The sequence below is a fragment of the Lissotriton vulgaris genome, chromosome 4_1, assembly GCF_964263255.1.
Source record: "Lissotriton vulgaris chromosome 4_1, aLisVul1.2, whole genome shotgun sequence".
NCBI classification, from domain to species: Eukaryota; Metazoa; Chordata; class Amphibia; order Caudata; family Salamandridae; genus Lissotriton; species Lissotriton vulgaris.
The window spans coordinates 729833985-729854694 of record NC_141691.1 but is presented as its reverse complement, the minus strand read 5'-3'; the positions used below and the strand labels follow the sequence as shown (position 1 = coordinate 729854694).

At 45.4% G+C, this 20710-nt stretch overlaps 1 protein-coding gene across 1 annotated transcript in view; it reads right to left on the bottom strand.

Moving 5' to 3' along the window:
* The window catches only part of F13A1 (coagulation factor XIII A chain), a 518463-nt gene that overhangs the window by 492142 nt on the left and 5611 nt on the right, over positions 1 to 20710 (bottom strand). The window contains exon 3 of the mRNA XM_086965028.1: positions 5909 to 6097. Coding sequence (XP_086821154.1) covers positions 5909 to 6097 — 189 coding nt within the window. The remainder of the gene's footprint in view (positions 1 to 5908; positions 6098 to 20710) is intronic.

Genomic DNA, 20710 nt, shown 5'->3' with positions numbered 1-20710 from the left:
GGCCCCAGGAAATGGGCCCTCCTCCGATTCCATCCAATCAGGCCCGAAACCTTGGCTTTGTTGTTGATGACACACTCAATATGCACCAGCAGGCCATAAAAACATCAGCCACCTGCTTCGTCATCTTGAAGTGGCTAAAGAAAATCTGCTGGATGCTACCAGATCATACTAAAAGAACTGTCATTAACGCCCTAATAACATCTAGATTGGATTATGCCAATGTATTATACTTAGGGTCCAACAAAGCCACAGTTCGCAAACTACAAACTGTGCAGAATGCTGCTGCAAGACTGCTAGGTAAAATCCCTATCCATGCACCCACTACCAAACTCATACGTGAATTGCACTGGCTAAAAATTGAGAATAGAATTAAATTTAAATCACTATGCTTTATGCATAAAATCTCTGCAAACAAAGCTCCTAAATATCTGCAAAGTCTGGTACAACGCTACCGTCCATTTAGGACGCTGAGATCTGCAACAGCGAACAAATTTGCTGTGCCCAAAATCAGACTATCACGTATGGGAGGCAGATCCTTTGCCTACCTTGGTCCCTCTCTGTGGAACTCCATGCCACAATCTGTGCGCTCAGAGGCTAATTACATCAGATTCAGAAAAGCCATTAAAACCTGGCTGTTTAACATCTAAGCCAGCGGTCCTTCTCTCTACACTGAATCACAAGCGCCGGGAAACCCTTTGTTGGGTAGCTGTTTGCGCTATACAAACTAAACTAAACTAAACTAAACTATTTTAGCACTCAATACTCTTCTCATTTTGGCGATTTGCTACAATCTACAGACATATTTACTATCCAAAGATGCGAATGGTTTGATCCACTCATCAATCATAATAATTGGTGATCAGCATCTAGGATGCCTGTTCTCATAGCTGCTGCATATGGTGCACTGCTCTTCCTGCCATGGGTGTCCACTTCCCTATCTTCACCAGTTGCGCAATCACCTCTGTACTCATCAGTTTTGCCCACACTAGATTTGGGGTTTGACAAGTCATTCCCCCGCTCAATTGATTCTTTGCTACTGGATTAACACCAGGAGGTGCAAGTTGCATCCTCGAGTGTGTCACCATCATATACAGCATCTTCATCAGTGGCATCAGTTTTCATCCTTTTGCCTTCGCGGGTGGTGCCAGTAAACAGTACTTTTGATAACATTGACCTGGATTGTTCATCACTGTCTCCTACTTCAACATCACTGTAGGGTGCAAACCTGCAGCTTAATCCAAGTTTCCCATTTGTTATACTAACGCTTTGGCAATACTGCTTAGTTTATTCAGAACTTACACCTCCTGCCCTATTTCATATTTATAAAAAGGCAAGACTTTTTGTACATGATTTTTCATATGCCCATTATGACCCTGAGGGTGTCTGGTTTACACAGGTGTTTGTTATTGTGTTAGGATAATGTGATCTCTAACATATGATCCATCTTTACACGATATCCTAAAGACCTTTACCGTACGGCCTTTGCTCTGTTGAATGATGCTGTATAAGGTTATACTAAGACTATGATTAACCTGTATTTTTATTAATAGTGTACCTATATTTTAGAATGCACTCCATATGTATGGTACTGCTATTTATAAATTATATACAGTACTGTCTCCTGTACTATAAGGTCTATGACACAAATATAATAGGTCAGTAAGCCCTATAAGTGAGCTACTTCAATCACCAAATTCTTATGCCAGTGTTCTCACAGAGCGGTACAAAAGGGGGTGGTGATGGACGGAGCATCTGAACCAATCAAACACTCACACCCAGTCAAGAGATCTGGGTTTAATCCATCACCGTTCTTTAGCCCACTCTGCCACCTCAGTTCAGACTTGGCCATATGCAACTCAGTTTGACCCTGTGCCTCATGGGAACAGTCCAGCCCGAACTGCCAAGCCATGCCTTCCCTGGACCGGAAACAAGCTTCCTAGAACCGGTTTCTGGCATTCAGCCGTCTTCATCCCGGCTTGTTTGAATCCAGTGGCAAAGTGAGCAAGGGACTCACGTCTGAGCATACCCTGCCAACTTGTGGTGAACAAAGCGGTACAAAAGGGGGTGGTGATGGACGGAGCATCTGAACCAATCAAACACTCACACCCAGTCAAGAGATCTGGGTTTAATCCATCACCGTTCTTTAGCCCACCCCCTTTTGACCCGCCATTAAGTTAACTCCCTCATAAACAAATCTGTCTTTCCAGCTCTCTCAAGATTATCACCTACCAGTTCATGATACATCACATGTTTAACTGATAAACCATTTTTGTGCTGGAAAGTTGCCCTAAAAGTAACACATTTAGCACTTTTTGCTGCTCAACTTTGCATTAAGAGGTTCTCGCATGGGTGGTAATGTTCAGTCCCACACTACCCCTCATGATTTCTGATGCTAAGCCCTATCTACTAAAATTGGTAGACAGCTTTCCACCAAAGAATAATCTAGACAGAGGAGTTAATTAGAAGAAATGTTACATTTTCTCCTAACTTTTCTCCGTACATCACATGTCCAGTGTGTGAAATGTTTAAACAATGGTCTGGGCATAGTATTTTGTGCTGGGATAGTACATGTCAGGTACAAAACATATGCACAGTGCTATCCCTTTGTACTATACAGTAAGGATCTTTTGCTGCACTTGCTCCCTAGCTCAATGCAGATCGGCACAGCAACGTTAAATGTTGTGCTGCTTGCGGTATTTTTCTTTTTTAAAATCTTTACCCAAGTGCTGCAACATCTTTTAAACCATCATGATGAAATATCTAACACCTCCCCTAATAAAACCAAGGACAATAAGAAAGTGTGCGCCTCCTCACAAAGAATTCAGGGCCTCATTTACAAGCCCATTGTGCTGACGGTGCATCAGTTTTTATAACGTACCAATGGCACAATGAACTTGACCATATTTACACGGCCACATAAAGTCACCCTGCATGACTATTCATGGCCTTGTAAAAATGGGTGGTGAGAACAGGGGTATGCAGTTCCTAGAGGAGACAGGGAAAGGAGATGCAGAAGTGAGGCGAGAGCAAGGTGGGCTGATGTGGCAGGTGTCAGAAGGAGGAAGGATAGAGGGGGTAATAGTTCCTTTTAGAAAGTAAGGGCTCTCATACACCCTGAGAAGTGTCATGCTTCATCAAAGGTTAGCTCCTCGTTGGTCTGGTGCTGCAATGCCCAATGGGCCCCGCGGCCTGGCTCTTTGCCGGAGGTCTTTTCTTTTCACCATAGTGCAGTCTGAGGGGTGGAGGGGCATATGTGTAGAGAGTAATATGAGTAGAGGTGGGAAAGAGTATTGACTGGGTTCCCATGCTATACTAAAAACAAAGGACTGTAGAGTCATGGCTAGAGAGGGGGGATTTCAGCCTCTCAAGTTCCAATTAGTGTATGTGCAGTGAAGGGGGTCAACATGTTTCATGCCTATTATAGTCCAAGGGATCTTGCCATTTCGTCGGGACCAAGGGATCCTCGTTTACTCAAGTAGGAACGGTATCAGTGTTTGTCTGTGAAGTGTCGTGCCCTATAGTTTGGACTTGTGATGTAGTCTAATATATTCATCTGAAAGGGAGGGGGCTAATTGCCCCGGTTGTGACGTCGGAGATGCTCGCGTATTAGCAAGAAGGGAGCTGCAACTAGAGCTCCTGAAGGTGCGGGACCTACCCCGCGTCAGGCCGTCACAGAGTGCATTACTCTGCATGAAAGGGGCATTCTATGGGTGTTGCTTTGGGTGTTCCCACGTAACATCCTTGGAACCTGACACATTCCCAGATTTACAACGTTTTGTAAAGCTGGAAATGGATCAGAATTCTGCACCTCGACTGGGGAGTGGCACAACAAGGAGAAATACTTTTATTTCTCCTCGTTGTTTCCTGTGTCTATGCATGCTGCAATATGCAGCACGCATAGAAAGAGAAAATACCACCAATTTTTGTTTTTGTGCAGTTAGGTGTCCCTTCCTGAACAAAAACAATAAGCCCCACAATGCAAGAAAACTTAAAACTTAATTTTAACTGAGGCAAAATCCTAGTTGTAAAGTTGGGATTTTGTCTCAGTTAAATTTAAGTTTGTCTTCAGTTTAACTTAAGACCAAAATTTAAGATTAACTGAGAGAAAATCCTAACTTTAGTACTCCTAAATGCCTTCTGTGAATATCGAAAGTCGTAAAGTTAGGATTTTGTCTCAGATTACTTTTGTCAATCAGGCCCTAAGTTATTAACTCAGCCTCCACCCAAGGCAGTTACTTGAGCTGAGTAATTATTTCATGGCCATTGTGTACTGAGGCACACACGAATACATTATTTGTAGTAAAGGTGTCTAAATTGAGGACCTTTTGCAATTTACGATTGTCTCAGGGCTTGTGCAGCTTTGTTTTCACATAAAATCACAATGCACCTTAGCAGACAATGGGGCCTTATTCACAAAGGTAAACTTACACTTTTCAAGAGCATCTGGTTTATTGTTTTCATCAAAAGTGGACATTTTTTCTAAAGACAGGATTGTTTAATTTGGGATTAGCTTTCTGAGTACCTACTGATACATACCAATGATACAAGCTACTTATTTTCCCTCCTTATTTAATATCCATTGTACGCATCTCTTGCTTTTAAAAAGCCTTATAAACATCTGTCATTTGCAATGGTGTTTTGGAAATCAATTTTATATCCACATTCTATGGGCAGAGGGGGCTGGATATTTTCAGGTAGGCAAATTACAAAATATTTCTTATTCCAGCCAGTTTCCTGTCTTCCGTTATCAGTGTCTATGGAAAGTTTTTTGAGATAATGCAGGAATGGTGTGTGATGTGGTACAAAATGGCTGTCCACATTTATTGGGCATTTATTATGTTTGTACCTTGCTGTTTGTTTGCTGAATATACTAATAATTCAAAATGTAAAAAAATATTAAACAAATTAAACCCCAGATGTTTCCCTGAAACGACCAATTATACATTTAGATTTCCATACTTATTTAAGAGTGAGGCCAAACTGATAGTTCCTGCCCAGTCTAAAGAACGTGTGCTCATTCCATTCTTAATAATGTAACTGCTTTAACACTTTGCGTGCGTCAGACGGCCCCCGGACGTCCGATGTCATGGTGGGCGTGTGCGGAGGATGGCCGGGGGCCATACGAAACATGCCCAGTCATAAATCACCCGCACCGTGGCAGAATTCGCGCCGCGGTCAATGGGTTAAATGTGTATAAACCATCATTTAGTTTCATTGTAATGGTTGTTTACACCAATATACCAATCAGTTGCCATAGCACTTACCTATCAGTTAGACAAACAAGGGGACCCGGTAGGTTCGCTTTGGACCGCGGGTAGCTAGTTATTTAAAAAAACAATGGTCCTAAGCATAGAAGGGATAATCAAAAACGTTTTTATGGACTTCAATAAGTACTATAAAGTTGATTCCTATGTCCAACCGGACATGGAATGTTTATTAAATTAATGTATGAATACGAAAAAATGAAACACAAACAAATACAGTAGGGCACAGTCCTGTACCCAACATGAGGGAAAGAAAATGAGGAAAAGGTGGGAAACAAACAAATTATCAGGCAATAACTTTGGAGCCAATCGCGGCTTGCACCTCATTACATAGTACGGCAAGCTCTAACCGACAGTAACCACAATACATAAATTCAATGGTTAATTTGCAGCACTGTTCCATTCTTAATAATGTAACTGCTTTAACACTTTGCATGCGTCAGACGGCACCCGGCCGTCCGACGTCATGGTAGGCGTGTGCGGAGGATGGCCGGGGGCCATCCGAAACACGCCCAGTCATAAATCACCTGCACCGCGGCGGAATTCGCGCCGCGGTCAATGGGTTAAATGTGTACAAACCATCATTTAGTTTCATTGTAATGGTTGTTTACACCAATATACCAATCAGTTGCCATAGCACTTACCTATGACATATTCAACCCAAAACTGATCCTTCTCTGGATTGTAAGGTCGATTGAACTCAATCTGTACGTAGAAAGACTGCCCACGGCGTACAATCAGCTTATTGTTGTAGTACTTCTCTGTGTGGTGTTCCCGTTTGTTATTATCATATTGATTTTTGAAGAGACGAATTTCTTGGACCTCCAGAAAATCTGCAAGACACAAAGATGGGATATGAAGTAATTTGACATAAATCACAGATAATGAGCATTCCAAAATATTAGGACGTTCTCACAAAATTGGCCATACAGTAATTTTATAGAGCTAATCAATTACTTTTTTTTAATATATGTTTTTGGTCTTTTGGTGTCATGTAATGTTATTTAACCTTACTATTGACTACAAAATATGGTGCTATCAGAATAGCATGCAAAAAATATCAAAGACCAAAATATCATTAAAGTAAGTTTACAAATAAGGTATAGCTTGACTTTATACTCCACATATATGTACCTTGATGAGACATAAATCTTCAACAAATGCTGATATGGATTATATAATAATAATAGAAGCTACCCTGAAATAAATGGTCACTTACATAATGTTACTGTATGCTTACAAAGCACTAAATGGGTTCAGTGCTGGGCAACTCCAAAACATGTTAAGGACTGTCCTCACACACCACCCGGTGTCCTGCTTCATCATAGCAAGTCCTAGCTCTCTAGAAAATTGGTTTGATAGAGAGCGGGCCTACACCTGGAGACAGGGAGTCACTTATAAAAGTAAAAGTGTGGGCCCGTGCAATAGGGATTTAAAAAACAATATATTATCCCAAATTACATTTAATTGTAGGGTATTACTTAGTATTCAAAACTAGTATGTGGGGATTAGGGGAACTATTACCCCATCACCACTCTTGTCATCAACATGTTTCAGCCGTTGGCTCAAGTGAGTCTGCGGTATTCATCAGGACAGGATTCGGGTCCACTATGTTAGGGAGACCTGTGTCATCCTCTAACTAAAACTAGTGTTCTTATATACCCCAATATACGGTCCTAATTGCCCCATGGGAGGAAGGTAAAAGGAAACCTGTAGTCACACTTGCCTCAAGGTGCGTCCCTCGCCTTGCACCTAAAGATGTCCATCCTCTTCACCGTAACATAGTGACAATATCTGGAATGAATCTGGTAAAATAGGAGCCCAAATCCTGTCATGATGAATGCCATGGACTCACACGAGCCAACGGCAGAAAAATTGATGACTAGAGTGGTGATGATGTAATAATTTCCCTAATCCCCACATACTAGTCCTTAACACTAAGTAATACCCTATGATTAAAGGTCATTTGGCGCAATAAATTGGTTTTTTAAATCACTATTGCACAGGCATCCAGTTATATCATTAGAGGTGCCTCTCTGTCTCCAGGTGTAAGGCCCGCTCTCGATCAAACTGAGCTTTTAGAGAGCGAGGACTGCATAGGATGAAGCATGACTCCTGGAGGTGTGAAAGGAAAGTCCTTAAAAATTTTTGAGATGCCCAGCACTCAACCCATATAGTGCTTGGTAGGGATACAGTTATATTATGTAAGTGACCGTTTATTTCAGGGTAGTTTCTATTGTGTCTGCATTTGAAAGGTTTGAAGGCCACCTCACCCTGAAAACCCTGTAGCCTCTAGTTCCCTGCCTCGGGTAATTCCAAGGGTTCTGTGTTTAGGTATATAATTGTAAACCATTGCTTACCTATATTTTCGTCCTCAATATTTTAGGCACATTGTTTTGGTAACAATGTTTCTGTAGTCATTATTTTGACATACAACCTCCAATAATGAAAGATAAAGGAAAGGCACTCTCCACATCATTCTTATCTCTGACATCCTATGGCACTAATGTCTTGATGCAGCAATAGTCTTTCGAAGATAATATGCTGTCTGTGTGCCACTACATAAAGATTTTCAATGAATAAAACAATGCATTTGTACATCAAATATATTTCTTATATATCTAATCATGAAAACCCTATTGCATGATAACTTCGGAGTGGATCCATCAAGCTAAACACTACGGGACTGATTACGAGTTTGGGGGTACTTCTGTCGGCCCGCCACCGCCACACTGACAGGAGGACCGCCAAGCCCATAGTGCACCCACCTGCCAGATTATAAGTATAATCAATGGCGGGCTGGTGGGGCTGTGGCAGTCTCATGGTGGTGATATGCTAGGGCGGTCCCTACGATGGTGGGAGCACACAGTGTTCTTTAAATACCCCTCACACACCAAAAGGACCCTTGGTGTCATGCTTCATCATTGGGGTCTTCGCACCCCTCTACGGGATGCGGCGTGCTGCTAACCGACGACTACGCGGGAGCACTTTTATTACTTGGCCTTGTGTGGTGCACATGAGCCCCACACACACAACCAGATCCCCACACACACAGAGCCCCACACACACTTGCAGAGCCCCCCCCCCACATACACACAGAGCCCCCCCACACACAGAGCCCCCCCCCACACACACACAGAGCCCCCACACACACACCGAGAGCCACACACACACACACACCCAGAGTCACCCACACACACACAGAGCCACACACACACAGAGCCACACACAGGAGAGCAAGCACAGCGAGGGGGCAGGGAAGCAAGCACAGCGAAGGGGCAGGGAAGCATGCACAGCGAGGGGGCAGGAAAGCAAGCACAGCGAGGGGGCAGGGAAGCAAGCACAGCGAGAAGGCAGGGAAGCCAGCACAGCGAGGGGGCAGGGGAACCAGGGGGCAGGGGAGCAAGCACAGCCAGGGGAGGAAGCACAGCCAGGGGGCAGGGGATCAAGCACAGCCTGGGGGCAGGGAAGCAAGCACGGCCAGGGGGCAGGGAAGCAAGCACAGCCAGGGGGCAGGGAAGCAAGCACAGCCAGGGGGCAGGAAGCAAGCACAGCCAGGGGGCAGGGAAGCAAGCACAGCCAGGGGGCAGGGAAGCAAGCACAGCCAGGGGGCAGGGAAGCAAGCACAGCCAGGGGCTGGGAAGCAAGCACAGCCAGGGAAGCAAGCACAGCCAGGGGCCAGGAGAGCAAGCACAGCCAGGGGGCAGGAGAGCAAGCACAGCCAGGGGGGGCAGGGAAGCAAGCACAGCCAGGAGGGCAGGGAAGCAAGCACAGCCAGGGGGCAGGGAAGCAAGCACAGCCAGGGGGCAGGGAAGCAAGCACTGCGAGGGAGGCAGGGAAGCAAGCACAGCCAGGGGGGCAGGGAAGCAAGCACAGCCAGGGAAGCAAGCACAGCCAGGGGGCAGGAAAGCAAGCACAGCCAGGGGGCAGGAGAGCAAGCACAGCCAGGGGGGATAGCGAAGCAAGCACAGCCAGGGGGGCAGGGAAGCAAGCTCAGCCAGGGGGGCAGGGAAGCAAGCACAGCCAGAGGGGCAGGGAAGCAAGCACAGCAAGGGAAGTAAGCACAGCAAGGGGGGCAGGGAAGCAAGCACAGCCAGGGGGCAGGGAAGCAAGCACAGCCAGGGGGGCAGGGAAGCAAGCAGAGCCAGGGGATATGGAAGCAAGCACAGCCAGGGGGGCAGGGAAGCAAGCACAGCCAGGGGGGCAGGGAAGCAAGCACAGCCAGGGGGCAGGGAAGCAAGCACAGCCAGGGGGGCAGGGAAGCAAGCAAAGCCAGGGGGCAGGGGAGCAAGAGCACTGGCATTAGGATAGATTTACTGCTGTGGTCGGTATTTTATCCATTTTAGACCTTCTGTATTCGTAGTTTACTTCCCGCCCACCCCAATGCCCTGAGCCAGTTACCTGTTGAGCTCTTCCAGTGTGAGGCGGCGGCATGAAAGTCATGGAGGAGGCCTCGGGGAACTGGAACCCAAGCCCCGGTGCTCCTCTCAGCTTCTGAGTCAGGGCTTGTCCGGGCCAATGCCAAGCTTTGCCTGGTTCCCAAAACCGGATGTCAACCATACACCAGGGCCGGGTGGGTCGGCGGAAGGCTGGTGATAGGCCACGGCTTTTGCGGTGAGGTCCGGGTCATAGACGCTTGTGTCAAGGGAATCATCGGGAGGCCATGGTTGGCCCGGGCGACTTCTTAGGCCGAGTGCCGGCCTGTGCCTGCCTGCATCGAGTGAGGTAGCGTATTTTACTTCCCGCCCACCCCAATGCCCTGCGCCAGTTACCTGTTGAGCTCTTCCAGGGCCCTGGAGCCTTGGTAGGCTCTGTGGCCAAATGCTGCCCCAAGCGCCCACACTCACCGGCTGCTGTGGCCGGGACTCTGCTTGTCGTGGTGAGGCTCTCCGGTGCTGCGGCCGGACCTTCCCTCCCGCTCCGGTGCGGAGCCCGGAGACGCGCTGGGTCCTGTGGAGGCGGGCTGGGCTCCTGTCCTCCTTCCGGCTTCTCCTTCCGGTGTGGTGCTGCCTCCGTACGCCTCGAGCGGGACAAAGGGGCAATGCGGGCCTTAGTACGCCTCAAGCGTACGCTGCATAGGGACCCGGGGCGCTTTTGTACGCTTTTAGCGTATGGAGCGTACTCCGAGGTACGCTGCAGGCTGGTGCGGCTGGTTGCGGTTCCTTCCAAATGAGGGGTGGGCACCCTCGAGGCCGCAAGCTAGCGGGCAATGCCGGGTGGGCACCGGCTTGGGACAAAGGGGCAATACGGGCCTTAGTACGCCTCAAGCGTACACTGCATAGGGACCCGGGCGCTTTTGTACGCTTCTTGTACGGAGCGTACTCCTAGGTACGCTGCAGGCTGGTGCGGCTGGGTGCCCTTCCGTCCAAATGAGGGGTGGGTACCCTCGAGGCCACAAGCTAGCGGGCAATGCCGGGTGGGCACCGGCTTTTAGCAAATAAAGCGCTCCCTGCGCTAGAGGTCATAAGAGCGCCATCTCAACAGAGGCTCTGTGCTCCAACCGGGCCTCCCATGTCACAAGAAAAACAAGAAAAACAAGCAGAGCGCAACAACAGCAGACACGCAGTACCCGGGATTTAACCAAAATGGCGGCCGAAAAGATCAAAAATTTTCGGATTCGGGGGCGTGTTTAGGCTTCTGAGTGACGGGTGATGTCACAGGGCGAAAGAACGCCAAAAACACGCCCCCGGATCCGAAAGAGACGGGGCTTCATTGGAGTGACTCCCCTCTCCTCCAATCGCTGGCCTCCGTTTAGGAAGCCAGCCAATGGAAAAGAGGTGGAGGAGAGAGGCGGATTCCAAGCCCCGTCTAAAAATCATTAAATCTCCGACCAAAGACTGCGCAAGCGCAGCCTTTAGGTCCTCGACCTAAAAAGGGGTGATTTTGAGGTATTATGTATATTAATGTACAATATCTCCTGTGTGCGTTGACATGATTCGAAGCAAAGCTTTTTCTTCAGGACGGGGTGCACAGATCCCCACCTTACTCACGTCTAATGAAAATTTGAATATTTACAGAAAAGTGATATTAAAAAAAGGCTAGTATGTGCCTATATTTCGAAGGTATCTGTATTAAGATCCTGAAAGAGAGAGAAATATAAGAACACAAACGGGAAGCAATTTGTATTCATGACGTAATATCCAAAGTTGCAGGTTCAGTGACCTAAAAAAATGTAAGGGCACCAACTGCTAGACAAAATTTGTCATCCTATTATAGTGGTGTGCCCTGTAAAAAATGGAACAAAGACAAGACATACACAACATGTAACATAAAACACACGCTCTAGTTGATTAACCTGTATTGGTGTTTTGACAGGAACTCTGATATAGTTAGCAAATGGGGAGTAAAAACAATAGTATGGTACTTGCTGCCAAAGTCATGGTTGGCACCATGAGCCTCCAAAACGGTGGGGTTGTAGTGCTATTTAGCACCCTGTAGAAAACATAGATAGACTACTCAGTTTACATGCATGCCTGGTATTCACTTACTTCATATAGTGGTAGCGACCAAAATGACTCTGTGGCTAAGTATACTCACTGCAACAAGGGAATTCCTGCACCTTACTTCCCCCAACCGCTGGTTACTTCTGGGTAGATGTTCAGATCCAGGAACACCAGCATTTCATGCGAGACAGAGCTAGTGAATTTCAGAAATGCATTCTGCAGATTGAGCCACTCCATAAACTGGGTCACGGAGTATTGGTCACCCTCCCAGATGACAAAGATATCATCTATGTAGCACCTCCATGTAAGTGTGTAATTCCTGAAGGGGTTATTGGAGTGAAGGATTTTTTGTGTCTCAAAATGGTGAACATAGAGGTCGGCCAGACTAGGAGCAAAGGTGCTCCCCATGCTGGTTTCGTGGCTCTGGAAGTATAGTGTGTTTTCATACTAAGAAAGTTGTTCGTTAAGGCAAGAGAAATACATTCTAGAGCCACACCCCTGGGAGTTTGATATTTCCATGGGGTGGAGAACAAAACTTCCTCAATGATGTAGAGTGTTTCATCATGTGGTAAGCTAGTGTAGAGGCTCTCCACATCCAAACTAAGTAATAGCTGGGTTGAGGGGTCAAACGGTAAGTCCTGCAGAAGCTGGAGTACAGCTTTAGTGTGCTTTAGGTATGTGTTGGTGGCCTGTACCAGGGGGCGTAGAAAAGCGTCCGCAAATTTGGATAAAGGTTTACGAATCGTAATAGTAAACATGTCATATATATGATTACGTGCCCATGTGGCCTTGAATACATAGGGATGACAACAAGACCAGTCAAAACCAGAATCAACGAGCACAAGAGCAATGTAAGGTGCAAAAAAAGTACAACAAAAATGTCAACACATTTTTTGAATGAAATGCACTGTGTGAACGACCTGAACTGGTCCGTAATCGAACAACTACCCTCCGAGAAAGGCCTTTTTGAAAAAGAGCAACGTTGGGTGTTCCGGCTGGGCACCAACGTGATTGGCCTTAACAATGATATTCCATGGGGTCAGTTGAATTAATCATATCCCCCATAGCATACTGTAAAAAAGTATAAAATGACAATATGACACCTTAACTACCATCTTAATGTGGCTGAGGGCACTGATAGCCCCTTTATGGTCTATTCCTAGTTCTATTTCTAGTTCTATTTTTAGTTCCATTTTGGGTCCGTGCGCAGGTACGTGTAACCTTACTCACCACTGACACTGCGCACATGGGTGCCTTCCGCATCTTTAATACACCCCTTAGTGAATACGTGGCAAGTATACCTGTCAACTTTCCACAAGACGCAGCTAAAATAGGCCTGTACTCGCACACTGCAACCAGCATTTAATATCACCTGCATAGCATCTAAATCATTGTGCTTGAATAAAATCTCTTCACATTTAAATCCAACAGTACAAGCTATGAATATGCTTTTGAAAAGAAAATCCCCTATTTATTACTTGTTCGTGAACATGAACTACATTGAGATACCAAGCAAGTCCGATTCGGACTGAACTTCACTTGGCGGTCTGGACGCATGCGCTTGAAACATACCGCAATCACTCTTTGCTTTAGACTATTCTAGCGCGCATGTACCAGTACTGATCCACACGGCCATGATTTTTGACACATGTGCAATAGCGCCAACGCGCATAGCGCATGGGCCGCATTTTAACGAACTACTTTGGAGGCCACTACGGCGTAATCGACATACCAGAAAGGCCCTATTTGGCCCTCTACTTTTCCCGGTTTTGGCCTATTAACCACAATTAACGATCATTGGTGGGTGTCCTTAAAGCAGAGATACCGGGCTCTTCTCACTTTCATGGGAGCCGCGGTTGGGGGAAATAAGGTGCAGGAATTCCCTTGTTGCAGTGAGTATACTTAGCCACAGAGTCATTTTGGTCGCTACCACTATATGAAGTAAGTGAATACCAGGCATGCATGTAAACTGAGTAGTCTATCTATGTTTTCTACAGGGTGCTAAATAGCACTACAACCCCACCGGTTTGGAGACTCATGGTGCCAACCATGACTTTGGCAGCAAGTATGCATACCATTGTATTTACTTCCCATTTGCTAACTATATCAGAGTTCCTGTCAAACACCAATACAGGTTAATCAACTAGAGTGTGTGTTTTATGTTACATGTTGTGTATGTCTTGTCTTTGTTCCATTTTGTACAGGGCACACCACTATAATAGGATGACAAATTTTGTCTAGCAGTTGATGCCTTCACATTTTTTTTAGGTCACTGAACCTGCAACTTTGGATATTACGTCATGAATACCAATTGCTTCCCGTTTGTGTTCTTTTTGTCCTCTCTCTTTCAGGTTCTTAATACAGATACCTTCGAAATATAGGTACATACTAGCCTTTTTTTAATATCACTTTTCTGTAAATATACACATTTCCCATAGACGTGAGTAAGGTGGGGATCTGTGCACCCCGTCCCGAAGAAGAAGCTTTGCTTCGAAGCATGTCGACGCACAGACGAGGTATTGTACATTAACATACATATTACCTCAAAATCACCTCTTTTTAACAGTACAAGCACAGAGACCAATTATTGTTTTTGTAGACCTCACGTGTCAGGTACATTTTTAACCTCACTTTATCACTCTTCGGAACCCACCACTCACTTATACACATAAAAAACCTCACATGCACCACACATAGCCAAGTAATAAAAGTGCTCCCATGTAGTTGTCAGTTAGCAGCACGCCGCATCTCATAGAGGGGTGCAAAGACACCAATGATGAAGCATGACACCAAGGGTCCTCTTGGTGTGTGAGGGGTAATTAAAGAACACTGTGTGCTCCCCACCATCGTAGGGACCGCTCTAATAACACCTTGCTATAGATTTTTTTTGTTTAACTATATATGTAAAGGGAGAACAAATTCACTATTTCTTTCCTCTCCCTTATTGTTATATTGGTGATATGTTAGGCTCATTGGAACGCCTTAATAGCATACCGCCGCAGTGAGAGTACATGCTGCACGTTCCTGCACGGTGTGGCATACACCATGTCATGCATGCAATACTGTGCAGGAAAGGGGTGAAATTACAGAAGGCACAAAGCGTACCCCCTGCATGCATCCCCAAGCCCATAAGTGGAAGGTTGCTTCACCACCACCCTATTTATGACAGGCTCACCGTCATCAAAAGGTTGGTGGACAGGCAACTCATAATATGCTTGGCGTGCTGCAAAGGCACCACCGGCATATTACTGCTTCTGACTCCTGTGCCCCAGGATCCTGGATCCCAGTGGTCCTGTGGCGGTCCGACCGCTACACCCAGAATACTGCTGGTAAGCCCACAGGAGTGGTGGTGGTTGGACCGTCACCATGAGTGCGGTGCAGTGGTCCCATGGACCGCTGTACTCGTAATTAGGCCCTGCATCTTTTTGTGCTTGAGATGGTATGGAAAAATAGAGGCGGGAGCCTTTTGCATCCCTGAAGCTTTTCTACAGTGAACATAGCAAATCTAAGTTTATGTAAATACCTAGTATTGGAGTCATATGCATTCTTCATACATTGTTCATATTTGATTGGCATTCTTGCTTCCCTTTCATGTTATGAGTTTTAAAGTGAGCACTTTCAACTGAATAAGTTGTAGGAAGCTAGCAATAGTTTTCAATAACACAGGTTACGCAAACACCCTTTTTAGGTCTCGAGAGAAAAATACCTTTTTCCATGAAAAATAAACTGGGAGAGGATTTGGGCCAGGCACCATCAGCCAATAGTTACTTTGGGTCACTTCTCTTCTAGCAAGCAGTTTCTTTGGGTAAGCCCTTTCAATCATGCATATTGGAAGTGTCTTTCACATTTTAGATCAATTCACAGGAGAAATTACACTGTGTTTTTTAGAATATGGGTCCCTGTCCGATATTGCATCTGTCAAGACCTCCCTCACCTCTCACTGTGGCAACCGTCCTACCTCAAGCTCATGGGCAAGCACAAATTCAAAGTCAAATTTGCTGGCAACTCTAGGATCTTGACATGGGCATATCATTTGGTGCCAGCAGTCCCTACTTCAGTGTCCATGACGTTCTTGCTCTCCAGATTTGAGCAGCAGCCACTGTATACTCAATAGGGGGCCTTATAGTGTGTAGATGGTTGTTTGCTTGCACTTACCCACCCACCAATGCACATTTGACAAAAATCAATTTGAAATGCCAACAGCACTGAGCAGTGCACAATGCACCATTCCAGAGTAAAAGCAGTGACCAGTAGCCGGGAAGAAAGCATCCATGGTAAAATGCCAATCTGCTACTATTACTGTGTAAACAAGATTCAGTGGCACAGACTAGGCTTAGGCAGTTAGCCATTTTCTCGCAGAAGCCTAAAGAGCTTCCATAATGTTTGTTATTCATGTCATGCTGGTTTCATCTGCAGAGGGTGTATGTAAGAAAGTGTATCATTGTTTGAGGCGAGTGGTGATCCAACTCAAGCAGTAAAAACACTAACTTGTCAGCCATAGTGGCCAGTGGAGGGAGTGCCGCAGGGCGGTGGGGTGGGGCGGGGGAGTGGCAGGGTGGGGGGTAATAAACTCCGGCTCACGGCCGACCGGAGTAATGTAAGTAAATAAATAAATAAAACGAATTTCATTGTGCGCGCTGCTATGCCAAATGTGTTTCAGCGCACGCAATGAAATTAGTTTTATTCATTTACTTACTTACATTACTCCGGTCTGCCATGAGCCGGAGTTTACTACCCCCCACCCTGCCCCTCCCCTGCACCGCTCCACTGCCCGGCGGCACTCCCTCCAGGGGCCGCTACTGCCTATCAGGGTGAACAAAGTCTAAAGTCACAAAATTACCCTATGGTCAACCCCCTGGTAGAAATGGCACATAGCAGGCAGGATTAACTTAGGGTAATGTGTAAAGTATTTAGGCAGTACTAAAACAGTAATAAAATCAGAACACCAAACAAAAAAAATCCGAATCTGAATTTGAAAAGGAGAGTAAACTGTTGTGAACAAAATGACACCAGAATAACAAAAATCCAAGAAGGGGAACCAGAGACATGATTTGTTTTAATTGTTAAGTAAAAATAGTGTCAAAAAGCACTAAGCACCAATAATCTAAGGAACCAGTAAAACGGGACTTTAGCACAATTTCAGGCAGACAGCTGAGAAAAATGGGTCATATACACTCAGCGGTTTGACCCCGGTCAGAGATTTTGTCTTCTGACTTAATATTTTATATGGAGCTCATAATCGTTCATCAGGGCAAGCTTGAAGCTTGAGCTGAGGAAGGGGCAACTGTGCTGCGAGCCAGCCAGCCATCTCTGGAGGTCTTAGAAATCCCAAATTTTCTGTCTCCACTTTTCAGAATTTCGAAGCCCCTCCTCTGGGTCATCTCTAAGGCTCTCAGGACTTCAGAGACAGCATATACGGGCCAGGGCTGGTGCCAGCAGAGGCTACCAGCAAGGTCCAGTAGGTACTAGTCAACTAGTCGCTTAAAGGAAGAAGGCCTCTTGTAACCTGTTGTGTCTCTGAAGCCACACAGGAGGTCAGCCAACTGAGCCTTGAAGTCCAATTTTTTGTCCTGGGTCTGAGAGGGAGCAGGTCCAATCCCTCTGGGCTCCTCTCAGGTCACAGATAGGAGGTCTAGTACTCTTCTGATACTCCGCAGGTCCAGAAAGTGTTTTGAGGAAGGTGCACTGGTTGCCACATTTATTGTTGGAGCTTACTAGTGGGTGTGGGTGACACCTGGCTCCTGACCTAACCAGTGGGGTAAAGTTCCCTGGGGTAACCCTACACACTTTTTCAGCAGTTTCTGTTTGCCCTACTGCAAACAATTCTGCAGTGCCCCTCACTCCTAAAACCCAAACTGCAGAAACCTTTTCTCCCTTGTGCAGAACTCTTGGATCCAACCAGATGTGTGTCCAGGGAAAGAAGAAGTCGCCTTCCCTGTGTCCATTCAAAGCCAGTTAAGAGGGTAGCAACCCTCTTACTGAGTTGAGAGCCACACTGGCTAGTGTTGACCTTGAGGACTAAGGCTTTGCCTTCTTCGCGTACGCCTTACACTAAACTATGTATGGGTAGGTCTCACATATGTACTTTTCGAGTTAATGAATGATCTTGGCCCACATAAACTGTCCTTCCTAACTAATAGGATTCAAATGCCACACACCTAACCTATCCTGTCACTAAGCCTAAGCCATTGTTCTGCTCTGCCAGCAATTTTCACACCTCATTATGGTCAAGCACTTTCTAAAAGTTACTTTAGCCTAAATATTCATTAAAACTATATCTTCATTTTCCTACACTCAGTGTGAGAATTCCAGATGGTACAGCAGTATTGATCTGAGGTTGCTAAGTATTTATTGACAGATATAAATCACATCATCATTCTCATAACTTGCTCTACTGAACATCATGGACGAATCCAATCTTAAAAGATAAAATGGAAATTATGGTGGGTTTAGGTCTGCTGATAGCAAAGCGAGATATAGCACAGACTTGCCTATCTACAGGCGCCCCCAAACTTGGAAGTGGAAAGCCGGAATGGACTGTTGCAGGGTCCTCAACTGGCAGATCTATGAACTCAGAGGATGTCTGCAGGAATACAAGCATGTTCGGGGGATGTGGGTGGAGCAGTATGAAGCACTGGAAATTGACCTGTAGAGAGAAGTATATGCTTTGAAGTAACCTATAAAAATGTGTATGCGTGTCCCAGTGTCATTGTTCGGACTTGTGGGATTACTCGTTGAAGACAGCATTGCAAGGCACAAGATTCCATGACTCACAAAGTTTTTTGCCGGCCTCTTGGGAAATGGCAGAAAGGGTCCATATTGCTGGCTAGACGACATAGGACAATAGGCCTCTGGTGGCAGCATTTTGTTGAGGATCTCATATGGCTTTATTATGTGGAGGCACCTGGCAGTGTTGAACAAAGGAGCAAAATCAATACAACGGGAACCATCCACAACACTTACAAGAGCTCAATATATCAGCAAAAGATTGAACCCACTACACCATGAGTTGGGAAATAAAAGTTGATTAGTCCAGCTGAAGCTTGTTGACTAAAGCACACTGGTAGCATTCAGTCTGCAACTCTTGAATACCTTTAATGCACACCTGAGGAACCAGACCATTCAGGCATCCTTCAATAAAACTCTTACAAAAAGTCTGTATGAACAGGTCGTCTCCTTCTTAAATTTCACTTCTGGGACCACAATCTTTTTAGATGAAGGGATCAGGCACCTACAACTATAACACTTCGAATGCCATGTGATTCACTGTTTACAGAGCTCAGGCTGGCTGCCGCACCGGCTAGCTGTTTCGACATTCAAATCAGTCTGACTGCATCATCATGGATATCTGATCTACCAAGAACAGCAATGTTGACATTTGATGACAAGGTGGATCTGCACATGTTCTCTCTGTCACATTGCAGAGTGTTTGTTTTCCCCTCCCATTATTTCTAGTTACTTACATGTCTGCGCAGGGCCATTGATTGCATACAGCAAGGTAAGGCAGGGCTATAGCAGATTTAGGGCACTCCCTAAAGGTGAAGACATTTTACCACCAAAAAAGGTTCAGGCCCTACCTTTTTCAGTTTATGGGGAACAACTCAGAAGGCAAAATGTTAATTTGCCTACACAGCTGAAATCCATTCAGGGTCTCTGTGTCTAATTGTGGGGCTGAACTGGAAACCAAAATCATTCCGGGCAAAAAAACAAGCATTGCAATGTGCAACTGAGCATGGCAAGTAAGCAGGCCCCTCTACAGAGAGGAGGGAGGCAGACGGGAGACACTATGGGCCATATGTATGAAGGTAGCAATTAGCGATTCTGTAATAGCGATTTTTAAGAAATCGCTATTTCAGAATCGCTAATTGCTATGTATTAAGAAAATCGCAATTTTTTAGCGATTTCTTGATATTCCTTAATTGCGAATAGGAATACTTTCCCATTCATTTCTATGGGCCAGGAGGCCCATAGGAATGAATGGGAAATTTGCGATTCGCAATTGGCTAATCGCAAATTCAGAATATTTTCAAGGGTGCAGGGGTGTCCAAAGGACACCCTGTTGCACCCCTGAAATATGCATGGGTGCACATGTGGCGCACATACATGCCCTAATGGCATGTATGTGCCTCACATGGCACTTTGAAAAATGCAAAAATATGCATTTTTCAAGGAATTCGCAACTTACCACCAACTAGAAGTTGGTGGTAATTTGCGATTCCTTAAGGCCAATTTGCGAATTTTTTTGGCTTCTTACATTGCATTTAAGGAATCGCTAAATTTGTGATTCCTTAAATGCAATCCCAAAATAAGGAATCGTAAATTTTGCAATTCCTTATTTTGCAAGCCGATTTCCTTGATACATACCATTAGGCCAATTTGCATTCGCAAACGCCGAAATTCTGCGAATTTCGGCGTTTGCGAAGTCAATTTGGCTTGATACATATGGCCCTATATCCCCAAAGATTTTTTTCTGGTACAAACAGTGGAATAATGGAATTTAGCGAACGATTCTCAGACAGCCCATCCAGCTCTGAAAACAGCCCAACGGGAAAATGGCGGAGAACACAAAAGGGCAGTTGGCCCTGTGTACTTGTTAACGGATTGTCATTAACAGCCACTTCACATGCTGGGAAGCCCCTATACCATTGCTAAACAGACTTTATAAAGGGAAAATTAGCAGGGCTGTGCAAATTGTTCCATTATGTCCATGCAGTTTGCGTAATAGGAGCAATTTCACATTATGCAAACTATGCACAATATGATGGATTTCACAGTGTTCTACTCGCTAGAGCATCAAATGCGTCAAGGGTTACAAGGCTGAGCAGAATATTCGTCCCAGGGGATGTTTGCTCCGTGAATCAGTACCCTTCCCGGTACCTTAGTGACTTTTAAACGTGAGGTATATCCGCACCTTTAGTTTTAACTGAATATACCCTAAAGTGTTTTTTGCACAATTCTGCAAACTTTTCCTGACCTTTCACACAATTTTGTTAAAAATTTTTA